This window comes from Haplochromis burtoni, unplaced genomic scaffold (assembly GCF_018398535.1).
Source record: "Haplochromis burtoni strain Fernald_Lab_line unplaced genomic scaffold, NCSU_Asbu1 Contig_4, whole genome shotgun sequence".
Lineage (NCBI taxonomy): Eukaryota > Metazoa > Chordata > Actinopteri > Cichliformes > Cichlidae > Haplochromis > Haplochromis burtoni.
Genome location: NW_024582365.1, coordinates 5,783,450 through 5,804,110, shown reverse-complemented (window position 1 = coordinate 5,804,110; position 20,661 = coordinate 5,783,450). Strand labels below are relative to the sequence as shown.

General features: G+C 40.2%; 1 protein-coding gene across 1 annotated transcript in view; it reads right to left on the bottom strand.

Moving 5' to 3' along the window:
* Positions 1-18,756, bottom strand: part of LOC102306027 (dedicator of cytokinesis protein 2) — a 94,792-nt gene extending 76,036 nt beyond the window's left edge. The window contains exons 1-21 of the mRNA XM_014335109.2: positions 18,539-18,756; positions 16,640-16,723; positions 14,954-14,994; positions 14,709-14,764; positions 14,505-14,601; positions 14,262-14,410; positions 13,860-13,995; positions 13,062-13,219; positions 11,772-11,853; positions 11,465-11,600; positions 9,900-9,975; positions 9,663-9,739; positions 7,323-7,573; positions 6,888-6,986; positions 6,644-6,716; positions 6,234-6,337; positions 4,961-5,162; positions 3,363-3,460; positions 3,171-3,260; positions 2,820-2,920; positions 752-886 (exon numbers count right to left, since the gene is read on the bottom strand). Coding sequence (XP_014190595.1) covers positions 752-886; positions 2,820-2,920; positions 3,171-3,260; positions 3,363-3,460; positions 4,961-5,162; positions 6,234-6,337; positions 6,644-6,716; positions 6,888-6,986; positions 7,323-7,573; positions 9,663-9,739; positions 9,900-9,975; positions 11,465-11,600; positions 11,772-11,853; positions 13,062-13,219; positions 13,860-13,995; positions 14,262-14,410; positions 14,505-14,601; positions 14,709-14,764; positions 14,954-14,994; positions 16,640-16,723; positions 18,539-18,581 — 2,288 coding nt within the window. The 5' untranslated portion in view covers positions 18,582-18,756. The remainder of the gene's footprint in view (positions 1-751; positions 887-2,819; positions 2,921-3,170; positions 3,261-3,362; positions 3,461-4,960; positions 5,163-6,233; positions 6,338-6,643; positions 6,717-6,887; positions 6,987-7,322; positions 7,574-9,662; positions 9,740-9,899; positions 9,976-11,464; positions 11,601-11,771; positions 11,854-13,061; positions 13,220-13,859; positions 13,996-14,261; positions 14,411-14,504; positions 14,602-14,708; positions 14,765-14,953; positions 14,995-16,639; positions 16,724-18,538) is intronic.
* Positions 18,757-20,661: the final 1,905 nt, after the last annotated feature.

Here is a 20,661-nt window from a genome sequence, read left to right as displayed (position 1 = left end):
AAGTTTGATGGACTTGCCCTTGTCCCCAACTGGCAGAGTAAACTCAGTATAATCAATTTATTATCCGAATTTATATATCTCTTCCCATTTCCAGTTTCTCATCAAATAAACAAACAATCAAAAGCCCCTGATGCCCTTTAGAAGATTAAAAAGACAGACTGTCACTGATCAGGTGGCACACGCACACACACACACACACACACACACACACACACACACACACACACACACACACACACACACACACACACACACACACACACATCCCCTCAAAACTAATTTCTATAAACATTCATACAGAATTCTACAGGGTTGTGTCCTATGTACCTACATCCAGTGGCATCAACACAAAGTCACTCAAGTCACCCACAGGCAGGGAACATCATGTTTCTGGATCATCTGTCTGATCTCTCAGCAACAACTTTTTCACTAGTTATAAATGGTGTTTACACTCGTCATATGGTGCAGCCCTGGGCTCAGCACAGTGGGTGTCTCTCTTGCTGGAACTTTTCTGGCCATGTTGGCTGCCCATTCAGCAGTCCTGCCCTGACATTAGCTAGATCATTTGGTTGCTGCACTTCATCATCAATGCTTATTAGCACCTTTAGTGCTGTAATCAGCAGGCCTTTCTCACAGAGCTGTCAAAAACAATTACTTTGGCAATGCAGAGTCACTGGGTTCTGTGTGTGTTCAAGAATCTCTATTTGCATTGTCGAGGATCCAAAAACAAAACAGAAAAAAAAGTACTCACTGCGAGTAGAGCATGCGTGAACGAACAATAAACTTGAAGATATACTCGAGGGCTTTGAGGGTTCGGAGTATGGGCTCACACTGTTCTCCTCGACTGGACACATCTAGATACCTCTTTAACACCGACATCAGCTTTCTGGGGAAGAAAGATACGGGGGAGGAATCAGGAAGGAGGTGCAGGATGGGGAGAAAGGAGACAATCAAAATCATTCAGACAAAATTGTCATTCCTTTTCTGATGTTGCACAGGTTGGAAAGTTAATCACCAACTCCATTTTTCACTTCCATAGAGCAGAAAGACGAGTGCAATAGAGTGAGAGCAAAAGAACCAGAGAGAAAAACTGTCAGAGAGGTGGCTGTGGAAAAATAGCAAAATAGTATTTCACACCTGAACAGATGTACCTTTCACACAGCTCACAGACATTTTTATTTGCCCTCAGATGCATGGTGAAGAAATCATTCTCCAACACATGCACACCCTGCAGGCGTCTTTAGACACACACATAAATATTCTGCTGTGCCAACGCAGTTGGAGAGAGGTTTGGGTAGCACAAAGTTCAGTCTAAGTTTACAACCTACCAGAATCTTCCTCTTTAACCTTCCTGTGTCGCAATATTATACAACACTAGAACATTTGTACAGTAGCTATTTGTACAGTAGCTTTTGGTTTTGTGATAGCTCAATTTCCATGAAGTGGCAACAGCGGATCGCTCGCTAAGAACGACCACTTTAAAACTACACAATCCTCTTAAACAATAAAAGTCCTTTTAAAACTTGACTCCAATCTGGCCTCACTGCCATTAGAGTGGACTTGAAAATATTTCCAATGTAATTACTAGTCAGTGATCCCTAGTTTTGTTTTGGTGCAGTAGCTTAAAGGCAAGTACAGGAGGATTTATTCCATCTGAGAGCAGTTTAAAATATGGTGAGAGCAAGTTAGACAGTTTTACATAATAGCCTCTGGGCTGACAGGCGATAAGCTGCAGCGACCCTTTTAGAGGGTGAATGCCAACATACTAACGGGAGAGGGATGGAGTTATGATAGAGCACATATGAAACAATGAAATTAGAGGTGAGGGAAATAACCATCTTGTCCACCAAGGTGAACCCAGTGTACAGGCACCAGGGAAATACAAGTATAGCCATCCCTGTCTACTGCCTCAGAAATCCAGAGTGGAAATCAGCCTTCCATCCCTTATCAAGGGGAAACTGATTTCAGACCCTCAGCTAGGGGACCCTGTTTCTCGACCTCACAGACTAATATGGGCTCCTTCCCCTCCATACAGGTGATGTTCCATGTCCCTTTAGCCAGATTTGTCAAGCATTGGATGATCAGAGGGATCGCCAGGGCCTCTGCCCAGAAACACTAAGGACGTTTTCTTTGTCTGAAGTGGAAATGCTGATAATTAGTCTATTTTCATCTATTATGAGTGTACAGTTTTTGAGTTTGCGTACTGCAAAATAAACTCAATAAATACACCATGTATAAGACCACTTCATTATAATGTGATATTTTGCCGGCCATGCGGGACATGCTGGAATGTAATATTCTCATCAGTCCTACGTGTCGCTGCCTCATTTACAGCATCTTTTCAATAAGAGTGGCATTTCCTATTTTATTCTTAAATGCGTGACATTTTACAGTGATTATGTGGAATATAAACTCATTTACCTCAGATTAATGTGATTACATAAGGGGTTTTCATCACCATATTTATTTCTATTGTCATTATACAAGTAAACAAAAACCCACACCATCGGCCTCTGGCTGCATCCTGTCACTCAGCACCGTTCAGACAAAAGCTCACATTTCCTGGAAAAGCCTGTCTCTATTTACTGAGCTCTTGTTGTCATGTGTCACTGTGAGCTGTTGAGACCAGGAATCTGACTAACCAAGAGTGAAGTTATTAATCACTGCACCATGCGGTTTAGATTCAATTCAACAAATCATTCAGCAACTTCCTTTGCTGCTCCAGTAAATGGGATGTGTTGTTAAAAAGTGTATCTTACTCTTTCTGGAGTGACATGACAGTAAGAGGAAATAATGGAAAGATAATGGAAATAACCTACTTGTAAGCCAGCGTAGCACTGAAATGTTGCTTGATGTAGGCCTCCAGCACTGTGTTGAAGTGCTGGAATTTTCTGTCAGCGATGAGCCCGATGATGTGTATCTGCCAGACATAGTAAGAGAAGAGAGACTATGAGAGTTTGTTAAACGCTTACAAAGCAGTAAAACATTTAAAAGGCAGATGAGAATTTTTGTATGATCATCTGACAGTCGTGTTTATTTGGGAAAAGATGGACGGTTGGATACAAAGATGTCAAGACCCGCTGAACGCAGAGATAGCCTGTCAAGATATCTGCTACATGTGTTGACAACGCAAGCATGCAAAGTCAGACTCACAAAAACCACACACTCACCAAGGCATCAAACACAAGAATGTCATAGTCATCAGTCTGAGAGTGTTCCATCATAATGTTGAACAAGGCATCCAGAGTGTCCTGCAGAAACTACATACACATGTACAGAAAAAAAAAGGGTGAAGCAGTCAAAGTACACACACGCTAGTCTACACGCTTATTGAATGGCACACTTGTATTCACACCACTGACCTTGACCACCTCCTCTCCATCAATGATTTTTAGCTTCTCCAAGTTTTCTTTGAGGAGCTCAGGTCGAGTCCTCCACTTGAGCAGACCCAAAAGCCCCACTACACAGACGAGAAAACAAAGGATTTTTGATGTTCAGGTGGAAGTTGAGGTTACTCAACTATAATGTAAATGCAATTTCAATTAACAGCATAATTAAAAAAGAGAGAGATTCTCCTTGGTACTGCGCAGAATTCAGTTTTAATTTTATGTGAAATATAGTAAGCTGATTTTTTCTGCGCTGCATTAAAATTAGAGTTGAAACAATAAACGATTTAATTAGTTACACTAATTAACTGACAGCATTGAAGTTCAGCAATTTGCTGTTTTCCCTGTTTTAAACCACTGTAAATGTAATCAACCGGGTTTTAAATATACAATAATAAATATAAAGTGTATGCTTCCTGGGCAATATACATTTAATTCTAGAGTCTCAAGTTCATCTCCATCTGCCAATAAAGTGGAGATTTGTCAAGTAATGATTGTTATATGGACAGTGCCCATCCCTCTGGGACTTGCAAATCCACAGTCTGTGTCATTAATTCTGCTTCGGTTTGACACGGGGCAGATTTCCATGTCTCTGTAGTGCTGCCCACGTAAGGCTCACTGCTTTCCCTGACCGGTAATTTCTGACTCACTGGGCCAAGCCGCACATCTGGTGGGTGGCCCTGAACAACATTGTGTGCATGCATGCTTAAAAGCCTTTGTGTGTGTAAGTGTGTGCATGTGTGTGTCTGTGTGCACGTGGTACAGGTGATTAATACAGCAGGATAATGTTCATTATAGTGATGGACTGACTTCCTCAGTAACAGCTGTTGAACTCCACCTGTCTCTGATGCACCTTACTGTCTGGGGTGTACGTGCTTTTTGCATTAGATGTAGATGTGCATTTCACTCTGTATGTGTGTGTGTGTGTGTGTGTGTGTGTGTGTGTGTCTGGCCTGTGGGGCTGCCTGAGTGTGTAGGACAAAATGATGACATTCCCTGCTAATAAAATCCATGTATATACACAGCCTGCCCTCCATCCCTTGCTTATTATTCCATGACCACAAAACATATAGTCTAATTAAGATTCTGTTGACTCACCATTAATTGGTTAGAGGTTGTCTTTCCTCTAATTTGACCTCACCTCAACTTTTAACCCTAAACCTAAAAATAACACAGTCTTAGCACGTTAGTAAAATGTTGATTGCATTTCACCACAAGTTTGTTGTTTTCTAGGGAAACATTTGAATCCAGCTCAATACATGAGGCCACATCCGACCAGTATTTCTTACAGACTTGTAAGGAGTGGATTTGTCCTCTACTAATTTCACAGCCAACCGATGATTCATTGTCTTTGCCTGGCCTTATTAGTCTGTTGAAAGAAGTTGTTAATTAATGTTTTTTTTTTCTTTTTTTGGATGTGTCAGGCTTGATTTCAAGCACCCTCCTCCACATAAAGGTCTGCTTTTGACCTTTTGTCATCTATTGTGTTTTCATGGCCGTTTCTGTGTAAAAATAGTTTGCCCTGCCAAGCCTCTAGCATGCTAACGTCGCCACAATATCAGGCTTGCACGTACCGTTTTGGGTGAGTTTAGTGGAGCAGACCAGGGTGGAGATGGTGAAGCTGTCTCTAGAGCTCACAGACAGGCCTCCTCCTCCCCCAGACACGCTGCTTGAGCTGCGGCTCAGTGTGGACATCTTGTGGGGGTCACTGTGATGGTTGCGGGTTGAGGGCAAAGACAAGTAGGAGTTCACGTCTTCCATGCGCTTGCTGTCACCCTAAAAGCACAAAGTCATTTTTAACAAAATGCTGTGGATACCATTAGTGCGACAAAGATGTCATAGATGTATAGAAATTGTCTCAGCTTACAAGACGTCTTGATGTAAATGAAAAACTGATTGATTTGATACATTTGTAAGATTTGTAAAGCGTAATCCTATGTTTTGCCTAAGCCTTATTTACTTCTGCCTTAATTTTTGTGAACTCATAGTTTTGGATACAGCTGTGTCAGACAAGTTAGAAAGATAGAAGCTTTGACAAAAACAGAACACCGTTAATTTGTCACATTAACATCAACGGTTCTTCTAGGTTGATTGCTTCAGGGTGGCAGGTAGTGGGTAGTGGTAGCAGTGGGACAGCTCTGGCACGGCAGAGGTGAGGGCATCAGTGAATGTCATATTTTCAACTCAGCACCCTCAACTCTGTCCTCATTAATGCCACATCAGTAAATAATGAGTGAGTGGCTGGAAAAATTGGAGAGTAAGAGAGTGAAGCCATGAGCGGCGCAGAGATCGAGAGGAATGCAGGGATAACGAGAGATAATCGAGAAAGAGGGCACAGAGGGACCATCCATTTGGTCTTTGAGTGAATCACGAGTAATTAATCTTCATTGGGTTTGGCATTTAATCAATATGGGGATTCAATCTTAGCTTGGGCTCATTTGGCAGGAAATCTATTTGGCTTCACTCAACCTGTCTGGGTGGCCATAACCTCTTATCTATACTCGCTACATGTTTAGGTCAGTTTTGATGATTGTTGCATTTAAACATACATTGTTAGACGTTTTCCCCGGTGCAATCATCTTTCAAACTTATTTGTAGATTATCTACCATACAGTATTTTCGACAAGTGGCTGTGCACATTTTCACCACTTTTGTTTGACCTTCATATTGTAAACATAAATTCATCATGAAAGGATCATTCTTTGTTTGTTATTATGTGTTCTTAGGTCTATATGCGCTATTCTCTAAACTGGAAAATGAGGATGATGGTATTTCCTTTTGAGAGGATACTGAGTCCATTCATTAGTTCGTCTTTCTTTATCCAAAAGTTCTGCCGCTGGTTCTGACCTTGAAGACCACAAGTTCATGCAGTCCATCCTGCAGAACAGTCCCATCATCCTTCATTAGACGCACAAAAGCCATAGCGAAGTTCTTCTCACTCTTATCCTTGGCTGCAAATGAAGGAGAACGATAAGTAAACAAAACTAGAAATGGCCAGGGGAAAAACACATCAGGGAAATAGAGAAAGAGAGGAAGGAGTTCACACGGCGCGCGAATTCACACGCAGAAGAAAGAAAAAGTGCTCATTTGTTTAATCAAGTATGTGTAATGATGCCTTGGCTCATTTTCCAAATAGGTTAGACTCATTCTGTCCTTTCAGTGTCACATTATACTCAGGGGATCAGAGAGGAGGAGTTAAGAGTGATGATCTAATGAAGAATGCAGACAAGTAGAGAGAGACAGAGGGTGATACTTACACTCCTGGGAAGAGCGATGTCTGAACATAAAGCGTAAATGAATTCTGTGCATTTCTTCCAGGGGGACTGCCACCTGGAGGATATCTCACGTTATTGTAGAATATAATAAAACTGATATCCTAAAGACATACTGACAGTATGATGTGATTTCTTGCCTTGAACATTAGAACTCACGAATGCAAATGCATTATATCAAGACAACGGAACGAAGAGACTAGTAGATAAGGAAATAAAACACACACACCTTAAATGTCTCCATCCAGCGGGGCTGTTTGACTTGGTAGTAGATGACAGATCTGTACTCACTGACTGCCTTATCCCCTGCTCCCAGACAGATGGAGTTCTAGGAAAAAGAGAGGTAAAGAAAAATACGCCTCACAGTGACTGTGAAGAATTTATGTTTGTGTGTGCATCCATGTATGCCTAAGATGGATTTGCCTTCTGGGATAAATCCGTATCCATTTGCCCTGACTATGAGAGGGTGAGTAAGTGTTTCATCAGTGCCGTGCTTGCTCAATGACCTACACCACCTCAATCATTTAATACACAACATATACTTTTGCACCCGCACACTTTATCTATACCCTAGACACACACAAACCAATCACAGTTCATAGAAATCCCTCTCCTCTTTGAATCCATTGATATGCTCTGTCCCTGTTATTTCACATTTCCTCACCTGTATGACTTTGCCCTCCTCATCACAGACCCACATGATGACCTCCACGTTTTTCTGGGTTGTCTTGTTGTATTTGTCGAAGTCTCCGCCCTGTAAGGTGAGGTAGATGTCATTGCGAACATCTCCAGGCATAATGATCTCTGGGAAGCCAAGCTTCCGGGCTACCACGGTGCTGCGGTCCACGAGGTGAGGGTATTCCTTCCGAATCTGCACAATGTCCCCCACCAGAGCCTTCATGGTGACCCACAGCCCTATGGATAACAGAATGAAGAAGACTATGTATTAGAGATGGAGGAAGAGAATATACTACTGAAAAAAAAAAAAAGATGCGATAATGACTTTATATACGTTTTTTCCTTATACATATTATTCTTCTGCACTACATAAAGTGTGATGCAGAGTTGTGGTTGTGTTGGTTAAAAGAAGCTAGGAAGAGGCTTTTCAAGCTTATATCTGGTCACATTTCTAGTTAAAGCCATGAGATTTATATTTTGTGTAGAGCTGCCATGGGTATGCTTTGTTGGGAACCCTGAAGCACATATGAAATCTTCCTATTCTGGCTTTGGAAATCTTAATGCCGGTAAATCTGAGCAGGTCTCAGGTGACCAGCCCCGTCCTCAGTTGCCTCACATGTTTCGCTGGCTCCATTCTCAACTGCAAGACCGGGCCCAGGCTCAAACCCAAACCCAGCTCCAAGCCCAGCTTTGTGGCAGCTGTGGCTAGAAGATCAGTGGATGCGCCAGCTTCTCCAGTCTGCATACTGAAGTATGTTTGATCAAGACACTGAACCCAGAGTTGCCTCTGATGCATCAGAGTGTGAGTTCGTGTGAAAATGGTATAGAAAAAAAGTTCTTTGAATGTATGTGAATGAGCACTGTAGCAAAAAGTGGTTTGAGCACACAGTTAGAGTAAGGGTACGCATTATATACCAGTCAGTTTATGGTATCATAAAACTTTTTATGCTTATTCTTCAAGCATACATGCGTTTCTGTAAAATGCAACAGACCAGAAAGAGAAAGATGCACAGATAAGATTTGGCCTGCAGGACCATCTATCATATAAAACAACCTGTGTAAAAACAGTGTATTTTAATGGGCACGAGCATAAACTGAATATTTTAAAGAACTTTGCAAGACCAAACCTTAGCAAATTTAAGAGCGTTTGCATGTAAATACAGGCACCACTCAAGTCTTCGTTAAACGAGGGATCGCAAAACGAGTGTTCATTTATTTCTCTGTGGGAATGTAAATTCAAATGGAAGCCAAATAAATGAAAATAACTTCAAGGACCTGTAGTATTAAAACTGAATTTAAAAAAAACTTTAAGATGTTTTCAGGACCAACAGAAACCCTGAAACATGAGGCCTGAGGGCTGAACTTAATGGATGCTTTATTTTATGTAAAAGGTTACTGGTTATTTATGGGAAACATGATATTAAAATGAACTGAGGATGTGCTGGCATTGCAGACAAGACTGCAATAAATGCTGGAAAAATGCTGTGTCCCATTTAGGAAATGGGAGCAAAGGGGGAAAAGAAAAGATGGAGGTATTATTATTATCGACAGAATTTACTTCTAAAGAAAATGGACTCTCAGAGGGTTTCAGAGAAATTAGGTGAAAAAGCAAAGAAAAGGAATTGGGAATCAAAAGGGAAAAAAGAGGTGAGCTATTTTAGGGAAATACATAGGTGGTGAAATCTAGACTGTGTTACAAACCTACATTTTCAAGGCTAACCACAGACCTACAGGGAAAACACTCAATGTGTTTTGTGTGTGTGTGTGTGTGTCTGGACAGTAGCAAAAGCACCTAAAAGAGAGGAAGGAGAGATTAGGGGTGAGTAATGTTAAGAGCAGGCATCTGGTGGCCTCAAGTGTTCCTTCCATATCTGCTTGTTCAAGTGCTCCTTTCATTTTCCAGGTTATGCCCAGGGCCTTCAGGAGCGAGAGGAGGATAAAAGCTGAGCGATATGACAGTGCAGTCGGATATGCAGGGTTACTCTATGTGGAACAAGACAGTGTCACCCATAGGGGTTGTCAAAGTCTGCCATAAACATGAGGTAGTGAGCAGCAAGACTAGAGTCTGGTCAGGGAGAAATGGAGGTTAAGTAATATGAAAACACCAGCTCAAGGGTGGGTGCCATACATCAGGATAATGTCCTTCATTCTCCACCCTAGTGCAGAGAAAAGAGGCGAGGATGCAATGAAGAACTGCCATTTTATCTAACCACAAATGACTGGAGCATATACAGTCCAGTGGGAACCTTCAGTGTGTGCAGGACTTTTGCAAGAACTGCCACATGACTAGGAACAAAGAACAAAGCCTGGGATTGCAAAACTGTACCTTGGCCACCACTGTCTCCTCGTGATGTTGTCACTTTGTTCAGTAAGGTGTGGAGAAAGTCATTTTCTGCAACTACCCTGGAGTCAAACATACAAACACAAAGAAAACATTCATATGCAGAAAATTACAGTACTGTTTTCTTAATTTTATAGGTAATAGATTTTCAGGTTTTTAATTGCTAAGAAAAGGTCAGAGAGGGGTGGAGTGGGAAAAAAAGAAACAAGAAACAGGACATACGGGAAAAAGGGGATGAAATACTGCTTCTCTTCATCGCATTCAAACTTCCCTTTGATGATATCACTGATGTCCATCACTGCCAAGAAGAGAAAACAAATGTGTCTGTGATCACAGAATCAAACAAGTACTAGGTTGTAATTCGTACTGAGGTTTCACATTAGCAAAACTCGACATTAGAAAGACTGGCCTCCTCATTGCTCGTTGTGAAGTTACATGAGGATATAGGCAACTTAGAAGTGAGATTCCAAGAAGCCAAAAGTGTAAAAAAAAAAAAGGGCTTTACAGTCACCATCAACATTTTAGCTTTGTACAAAGGATAGCTCCCAGGTGTAAATATGTTCAATAATACCTGCAACAGCACAAGCAGAAGCAAAACAATGTTGACCTTTAGAGCAGCGGGCCCCAACCCCCGGGCCTCGGACCGGTACCGGTCCGTGAGTCGTTTGGTACCGGGCCCCGAGAGTTGAGGCTCAGGTCTGAAATGTATGTTTTTCAGGGTTTTTATCGGTTTTCACCGTTATTTTGTTATTCTTTTTATCGTTAACTCGGTTTTCCTGGGTCTTTTTACGTGTGTTATGAATAAATCATATTTTTTTTCGGTACCGGTACTAGTTTTATTGTGTTGTATTTATCCGCGACACCTTAAAGGCCGGTCCGTGTTGTTGGGCATAAACTGGTCCGTGGCGCAAAAAAAGGTTGCTTTAGAGAACACAAGTAAAAATGATTGAAGCACCTAACAAAAGTCATTATTGATGGTGAAACTGGTGGAATTTGGTAATGAAATGAGATGTGTTAGCCTTTTCTCCTGTGAATCGGATGAAAGCTTCTGTTGTTTTACGGGTGGCTGTAGCTCAGGTGGCAGAGCAGGTCAGCCACTAATCAGAAGGTCGGTGGTCGGTGGTTCGATCCCAGGCTGCCTCCTGGCTGCATGCCAAGTATCCTTGGGCAAGATACTAACCCCATGTTTGCCTACTGGTGGTGGTCAGAGGGCCCGGTGGCGCCAGTGTCCAGCAGCCTGTCAGTGCGCCCCAGGGCAGCTGTGGCTACACTGTAGCTTGCCATTGTGATTGGGTGAATGACTGAATGTAGTGCAAAGCGCTTTGGGGTCCTTAGTGACTGAGTAAAGCGCTATACAAATGCAGGCCATTTTCCATTTGACCCTCAACATTAATCAAAAAGACACGCTCAGTTACCTCGAGGTCACCAGTATACTCACAAAGCATTTACAAAGCTACTTTTTAAAAAAAAGGGGGTTTTAACCCTGCACTTTTTAAATTCACAGACTTGCAGTCTTCTTCACTGCCTTCAAATTATGCAATAGTGTGTTTCCTGTTCACTATATCCGATGATTAGTGTTCAATATATCTGTTCATTAGTGCAAAAGTGTGTCATAATTTGAAGTCACGTATATGTAACAAAACTAAAATAAACATTGCTTATCGCTGAACTAGCAAACACTGACAATGAAGATTGCCAATGTACTTTTTCCACTCCTTGATCACTAGAGCTAGAAATTTTGTAGCATGTTGGAAAAAAAACCTCTGCATTGTCTCTTCATGACTTACCTGCAACCCCAAAAGGCCTCCTCAGGCCCTGAGTAAACTTCTTGTTGTTTGCTTCTTTCAGGTCCATCCTGCCTACTCTTACAATCTGACAGATCAAATAAATCTTCTCTCTGCTCAGGTCTTTGTTTCCCAAGTCCTGTTGAACAAAGACAAAAACAATTGTGTATGAAATAAATTCAGAAATCAGGAATAAAGGAACAAACAAACAAAAAAAAATGCTATGTAATCTTCTGAAAAGAAATAGGTCACCTATTTCATCTCTCCACAGCTAAGAACAGTGTGACATTGCCCTCGTGTGGTCACTTACTGTAAAGACAACCTTCAGGTTGTTGAGCATGTCAATCTCTTTAGGAAAACCTTTGCTGCCCCAGCGTACTAAGTAGTTCTCACTGTACAAAGAAGGGTAAAGAGTTACAAATAAATAAATACACAAATAAATAAACATTTTTAAATTAATTTTACATTTTAGCAAGCAACCACATAAAGATTATCTCATCATTCATAATTAAATTTTCAGACATACTCTACTAGCCAAAATGAAACTGTGCACTGCAGCCTGACTGATGCACATGATTCACAATGAAAACAGTTTCAGTGAAACTTAAGCTCAAATCTTTGATCCCCTTGCAAACAGCTGTAACTACTAAATCTACCCTGTGTAGCTACATAAACATGTAAGAGACACTTTAAGGGAGGAGAATAGAAAAGCAGATCCCAAGAAAACCTGTGGGTGCAGTAAGGTTAAAAAAAATTAGAAAAACCTAATATCTTTCTAAAATATTGAACCCTACTGTTCTTCACTTTTTTTCAGGGAGATGTGGATAAACATACATCTGCGAAAAAAAATGGTTTTCAAAGAAAATAGTAAATTATTTAAGCACATAAGCACAGATGAGACAGAAGTGAATCAGAGATCACAGCCAATGCAAGAAAATACAAAAGAGTAGCTGTGGATAATATATGTTATAAGAATAAGATGACAGACTTGGGTCTATCTTAATACTTTCAGCTTCTGTGGCTGAGACATAGATATAGCCAGTATGACAGTGAGTGACAGGGCTTAACGTCAGCACTGTCAGGCACCACACAGTGCTGCCACTCAGTATGTGCGGCCCTATAATTTGTAGTTTCTCTATATTTATTTTTGGCATGCCGTTGTTCACATTTAACAGGGCTTAGCAATAGAAGAGAAACAATGGAGAGGTATACAGACACAAGAAGAAATAGAAAAAAGGTTTTGCATATATGTTTTATACAGCAGAACAATTGAGGTAAGGTTAAAAAAACAACAACAACAACAACAACGACATCTAAACAAACAAGGGATGTAATTTTTTAGCTGGAACTATGATGTTAATTCCCAAAGAAGAATCAATTACATAAGAAAAAAAAATCGCCTTATCTTTCAGTCTGTATGTTTGTGATTTAACACAAAATAAAAAGTCACTTCCTTTCAGTGACACTGAAAAATATATAAGACCTGCAATAACTTTACTTCACAATGTGAAGCCAAATCTTCCTGAGCGTCTAATCCACCTGACAGGAACAGATGTCTGAAACACCTTTAGGGAATACGGTAAGGAAAGAGAAGTGACACCTGATGATGGTTTGCTTATTGGGATCATAGAGGGACATGAAGAGCTCGGAGTCCTCTCCAATGCGACAGACAAAGTTCCTCACAAAGACGTAGAGGCTGTGGGTGGGGGAGGACTGGATCCGTGCTGAGATCCCGCTGTGGTCTGTCTGGATGTTGGACTGCGTGAGAGGAAATTAATTTTAGGAGATAACTACTGATGATGATTTAACAGGATAAAATTGCAACCAAAAGTGTTCATTTTGGCAAGGGTCTGATAAATGTGTTTGGCTGCTCTAATGTTTTATAATTAGTGGTTACTTATTCTAAAATGCACCAGCTGCAGCTGCAGATTGTGGGTTTGTGCGGGAAATGGAAATCACTGAGTAAGAAAATCATCAGAAATCCATTCTGTCAATGAACTGAGTCAAGGCTGAAATGAAAAATTGGCTGGATGGAGTTGAAGTGAAGTTAAGCCAATTTGTAAGGAAGTGAATTCTTAATTAGTCCAAGCTAGCACACATGACTGGGAAGTAAAATGTATTATTTAAGGACTTTTTCACAAGGGTTAAGTTTTATTTTACTAATTTATTATTTTTTAAAAAAGTAATAAAGTCGTTTTTCTATTCGTGTTTAGTTCAGGGTAACTTTTACGTGTACTTGTATTACCCCAATAATGGGGTAGAAGTTACTCCAGAAAAAAAACTCCCTGGTTGTTGCTTCCAAGCTAAAAAAAACAACACTGTTGTGACTGTGACATCACATTCACCCTTGGAAAGCATTTTCTATATGGCCCTCTCCTTCCTACAGTTTGTTATATACCTGCTCCTCTTTGATGCGTTCATTGATCTTGGCTGTGGCCTCCTCATGGGCCCGAAATAGACTGATGACGTTGGCTCGCTCTGGGTCCAAGATGTTCCCGTCGTCATCTCGAACAACCTGGTCCAATTCAAGGATCCTGGTGTGGGGAGTAATAGAGGGAAGATTGATACAAGGTGAACAAGGATGAGGGAAGAGCAACACAGGAACACAGCAAGGGGTATGGACTGGGAGGCAAAGGAATAGAGATTGCAAGACAAAGTTATCAGGAAAAGAACAGAAAGATGTTCAAAGGAGATCAAACTAACATGAATTATACAGTCAGTCTGACAAAAATCTGGTTGGTTGATTAAGCTTTAAACAATGAGAAAGTATAAACATGTTTAAATATTAATGCAGGCATACTTGTTGCCATAGTCAATCTTGGAAGTAACTTTCTGCTTTAGCTCCTTGAATTCATCACTAGGCAGGGTGCCAGACAGGAGCTGAGAACGCCACTCCATCAGTTCCCACATCAGCCTCTGGACCTGTTTGACACGTGCCTCTTTATTGGCCTGGAGAGGTAAATAAATGATGTTAGATTCAGGCGCACAAACACACACACACACACACACGAATACAAAAAGTGGCTCACTGTTTAATTCATACCACAAATAGCTGCTTCCATATGCTTCCCCACTCCCTCAACGTAGTGGTCACCTCCTTCACCAAGGGCATCTCTGCAGACAACACCACTTCCTCATCTCTGTCAGAGCATAAGTAATGGAAAACGGAACAAATTAAAAAAAACTTTTACAGACAGTTAAAGATGCCTTATTTTTGGTACTGTTATTATTTTTTTTTTTTACATACCCTCGTTTTTCAATTATGATTTCCTTAACTTGAACAAAACTGACTGGAAACATTCCCTGGAATACATGTAGAGGAGATGAATGAGGAAATGATAAGTGGTGATAGCTTGGAATCTTCTTTTCCACAAGAAAGAATAAGAAAAGTAAAATTCTCACATGAATAAATCTGGCTGACCGCTAAAATGTGCTTTAAAGCTTTCTGTTAATGTAAATCTTCACTGATATTATGCTTGTGTAGGCTCTTACCTGTTGCGCTTTGTTCCTAGACAAGAAGCCTCTGTACCAACCTGAAAGACAAAGTGGCATCTTACTATCAAGACAGGAAATCAGGATAGCGTAGACTCTCTAATTGGAACAACATCACCACCTTAAGGGAGTCCAGCTCCATAATTTTGCGGAGATGGAGCTGGACTCCCGTAAAATGGTATCAAAGAGGGGGATGTTGTCCAACATTAGGACAATACCTCTGACCCACTCCATGACGTGCTGGCCAGTCACAAGAGGATGTTCTGTGAGAGACTGAGATTTCCCAAATGCACCACGGAACGACACAGGAAATCATTCCTACCCGTGGCCATCTCCCTGTACAAGTCCTCCATCTAATGCACAGTACAATAACTACACCGTTTTGCACATGCTCTACAGTGAAAATAACAAATAACAAGTTTTGCAGTTTAGAGTAAAATGTCAATCATATATATTTCACCTCTGCAATATTCTGGATATTTATAATTGAGCTATTTGTACATATTGGAGGCATTTCTTATATTTTGTACAATTTGTGATATATTGTATTATTTAATTTAGTTCTTAATTTAGTCTGTTACTGTTATTGTCTTGGAGCAACTGTAACCACATAATTTCCCTAAGGATTAATAAAGTACTCTGATTCTGGAAGTTACAGCAATGTAATAGTTATACTCACTGGTCACTTTGTTAAGTACACCAGTTCAATTGCTTGTTGCCGCAAATATTTAATCAGCCAATCACATATCAGCAACTCAGTACCTTTTCAAGACAACCTTAAGAAGTTCAAACAGAGTTTCAAACTGGGGGAGGAAAGGCGACTGAAGGGACTCTGAACGAGGCACTGTTGTTACAGCCAGGCTCACTGGTCTGCCAGCTAAGAACTAAGGCTATAATGTGGTTGAGCGCACCAAAATTGGATGGTAGAAAACTGGAAAAAAACATTGCCCGGTCTGATGAGTCTTGATTTCTGCTGCAATATTCAAATAGTAGGGTCTGACTTTGGTGTAAACAACATGTAAGCATGGAACCATCCGGCCTTGTATAAACAGTTCAGACAGATGGTGGTGTAATGGTGTTGGCGATATCGTGTTGGCACAGTTTGGACTCCTTAGTACCAGTTTAGCATTTTTTATCTGAATATTGCTCCCGACCATGCTCATCTTTTTATAGCCAGAGTGTACCCATCTTCTGATGGCCTCTAATGGTTGTTTCTGTGTGACAAAGCCCAAATCATCTGGCTAATTCCATAGACACCAAATCTCCATCCAGCCTTTGAGATTTGCATCAAGAAGATTCACTCTGCACCAACTGTGTTATGCTATCATGTGAACATGGACCAAACTTTCTGACGAATGTTTCCATCACCTTGTTGCATCTCTGCCAGGAAGAATTAAGGCAATGCTGAAGGCTAAACGGGGCTTAAACCCAGTACAAAGGTGTAAAAAGTAGCAGTTGAGCGTACATATTATTGTATTTTAAATGTATTTATTATGTTTATACTCCATAAAACATGATAAACGTCTAACTCTCAAAAATGTAACATTTACAAAAACACGAACAAAATGTGCTTACTAACATGCAGTTTTTCAATAACAAATAATTTCAAAGGTTTACACATCTATGTATAAAGTATCTGAACCACACTGACAAACCGGATAACCGGCTTATTTAACAACATTTTACCTTCGCAAACCTCTTGGATGTGGACAGTTTCGCCCACCTCCAGGGAAAGGTGCTTCTCATTTTGGCCAACAAAGTTCCACTTTACTAAAAAAGAAGAAAAAAAACATAAGTGAATAAAATAAATATATACATAAATATATTGAATATATAAATAAGGTTATTGTTACAATGGAAAAATAAACTTGAACACAAACACTAAGTATGCAATGGCAAGCCTCGGTTACAGGAAGATTTTAGTACACACGGTAAGCTAGCTTGATTCGTGACGTCACACGTTATAAGGTTTTTTTTTAAAAAGGCTAACCAGTAAAAAAAAGTAGCAGTAAAACACAATAGTAGATGGCGACTAAGTAGCTTAAGGTAAATATAAATAGGTAGTCCAAATAAGTTAGTGTATCCAGATGCTGGCCAGCTGCAAACGGTGGCACACACGAGTAGGCAGGCAAGGAGCAACGCCTTTCTTCAGTGGGCCTCAGGTTGGGTTTATGCGATAGTAAACAGCATTTCTTTAGGTTTTGGGCTGTTGATAATCCGGAGCTCTGGAGCAATTTAAAGACTTTAGTAGGCTCTTTTTTTTCTGCTTTCTGTCTTTTCTTTAATGACTGTATCAGTCAAAATGATCGGATTTAGGAAACAGTGAAAGCAGCAGTGAGTAGCGACATGGGTTGCAGCCAAAGACCAGTTGCACGGCAGAGGAAAAGTGTGCAGAGCACCGACAGCTACAGAGTCTATCATTCATCTTTGTGCAACAGTTCAGAGGTTTGCTCTCCTCCATTTGAGCTTAAAGATGGTTTGCCCTCAAGAAGAACTGCAGCTACAAAATGCCTGCTAATGAAATTCTGACTGTGCAAAAAAAAAAAAACAAGCAAAAAAGTCAGACTATTTCTAGACGATACTTAAACTGATAGAAAAGGAAGCTTATTTGTGCGCACTTCGTGAGACTAAATTGTCAACATTTTTTATTTTTGCATCAGACTTTTCTACTGTATTCAAACTTGAGACTTCCTTCTTCCCCCACTTCCTGTGTTGTAGTCTTACACAGAACAGGAAGATATTTATACTAGATACAATAAACAATATTTTCTTTGAGTAAGTATATTAGAAAGTGCTTTAAAATGACTTTTTAACCCACACCCACCATCAGCATCAGTCTCGTGCTATAAGTAGATGAACTACTCAGGTGAAAGAACCCTACATGGTCTATCTTTTTGCAAGTAGGTTAAAAGATAAATCAATGCAGTGGCGGCAACAGACCAGTGAACCTCAGTTAATAAAGTCTGTATTAGGAGGCAGAAATCTGTGTCTTTTCCAAGTGTGTGACTGCACTGCATATCTAATGGCAACACACACTGATTAGCTCCGCCATATTAAACCCACATACATAACAGATAAACTGCACACTGTACTTGCCCATTCTAGGATTTGCTCCAAGTCAAAACCAGGCTTTCACTTTCAAAAATGAACATTTTTAAGGACTGTTTATCTTTTAGCTTCCGTATTTATGTGCTGCATGCTATGCAATTTGTAGAGATTGCCTACTTGCAGCTGCTTATTTCTCCATTTTTGCTTATGATTTTATCCCTCACAAACCACTGCAGAACCACTTCAGTGCAAATAAACTATAATTAGCGTAGTTGCACTGAAGTTAAATGATGAATAAGATTTCAGGATCTCAGTTCTTTGGAGGGATTAAAGCTGATGTCTACCTCCTAAAGCTCTTTGAGGCCTTTGGCACCTGCCTACATCCGCCAAGCAGGAAGTGATGGAATCTATTTTTCTCATTTCTATTCATTCGCTGTATAGGCTAGCATCATACCGTAACAGAAAGGCACCATAAAAACTGGATGTGCCTGCACATCTCACACAAAGATACATACAAACAAGCACATGTTGACTTACCTACACCATACCGCTCTCTTGTGGTTTTCATCCAAGGAGCCATGATTGTGTGTAATCCTTTACCTACTTTATACTTTTGTCTTTAGAAATCTCCTAGTTTGTCCGTCCACCTTAACTTCTCATTTCTGCATTTTGTTAACGTTAAATGAAAGCAATAAGCCCATCCCCCTTTGCCTCTCTTCCCCTTCTGTCTCTTCTCTCTTCCTGCCTTCAGGCGGTTAAGAGGAAGTGGGTGAGTACAACAAGGTGGAGTCCTACAGCACCCGCAGGCTTTTGCAGCGTGCGATGTCTCTTATTTTCCTCATTTAGACTCGGCGTGCCGTCATTATTCAAAGTAAAGCGTCAGTAACACACGATGACAGTTACAGAAGTGTTAGAGTCGAGAGGATGTCTGAGTGTCCAACCGGGCCTGTACGTGCACATTTTTTTTTTTTGCTTTTTTTTAAAGATCTTTTCATATTTTCATATCTGAAAAACACAGGTTGTCTGCTTTCTCACAGTAGCACTAGCTGTTGAACCGTTGATGACTTAAACCATTATTCAGCCATCTTGCACATAACATACTCTGACTTTTCCCTTTGTGGATCACCATTTGAGCTTGTGAAATCAAATGTTGTAGACGGCAAAGCATCAGAGAATATGGCTTGATGCTGTGTTCTATTACAGATAATTTCCTCCTCGATCTACAACCAGAAAGGTAAAAGTGGAGAAAATGCTTTAACAATCCGAATGGCTAGGCAAGCACTACAATACTAATGCTAATCTTTAACAATTTTATGTTGCATAGGGACGATGGGTTAAAAGCTTCCTGGGTTTTTTCTTGCATGAGACATCAAACCACACTCTGTTTTTTTTTTAATATGAATTTTGCTGCTCATTAAAATTGATCTGAAAAGACTAAAAAATGTCTGTAATAACCCAGAGGCCACGTCATCAAGCCCTGCCTGGCTAGCTCTCCATACCTCATTAATGGTTAATTTAATATGCATGTGAATACAGTGAAAAGGATCTAATGATCACATTCCAGCAGCATGAAGCAAAAATTATACTGACTTTGGCAATCACTAAAAAACTTTGTAATGTTTGCAATGTTAGCTGAAAGACACATAAAAGACTGCATGTATAGCAACCGCAGCAATTTTGTCTCTTTAATAGGGAACATTCCTGCAGCTCTATATACTTTCTAAACTGAAACTGCACTAGTACCTCAAAAAACAGCAAGAGATGTGAAGTGACGCAGATGTTAACTGGGTCCTGAATAGCTGGTTTTAAGAATCTTATATAAAATTAATATTCCAGTTGTGGACTGAAAAAAAACACTCCTTAAATAAACTTATTTACCCTGTACCTCCCACAGATTATGTTGCCTTGGTAACCATTAGCTTTCCATTCCTGACAGCATCCTTTACACAGCAATTGGCAACAAGCATCCATAATTGATGAGACCTTTTTTAATATTATTGATCGCTCTCTTGACATTAATTATAACCTACACTCTTAGAATAGTAAATAGTAACTTTTCAGAGACCAGTGGGAAGTAATTAATATCCAAACGATCCATTTATGAACCAATAATCATCCTCAAGTCTTTATGAACTTCATCATCAGTATGACACTCCCAAAGCAATCACCCCCCACCCTTTAAAAAAAAAAAAAAGTACCCTGTAAATATAAACTCAAACTTCAAACCATTTTCAACTGGTTGATGATTATCCTTACAGCTTTTCTTCTGTTATAGTCCCTATTAGGGGAAATATGGATGACTCACGGATTAGTTTCTTCTGGACATCTTCACAAGACAAAGGACCAATCAAAATACTCTATGTGAGTATTACTTTTTTGACAGCCAATGTAGCTCACAATATAAAAGGCCGATTGGCAGGTTGGGTCTCAACCAATAAGGCTATGGCTGTCAGGTTTTGACAGCCTCAACCAATGATGCTGTCAAAACCTTACAGACACATCAAAAACTGATCTATCATCAGCATATCACTGTTTACTTTTGTTATGATGGTGATTTTAGAGGCTTTCTCACGCCGCACATTTAAAATTAGCCATGTCTGAAATGATCCTTGAAAATGAAATAGTATTCTTTACTAAAGTGAGGACATAAAGGGATTTTG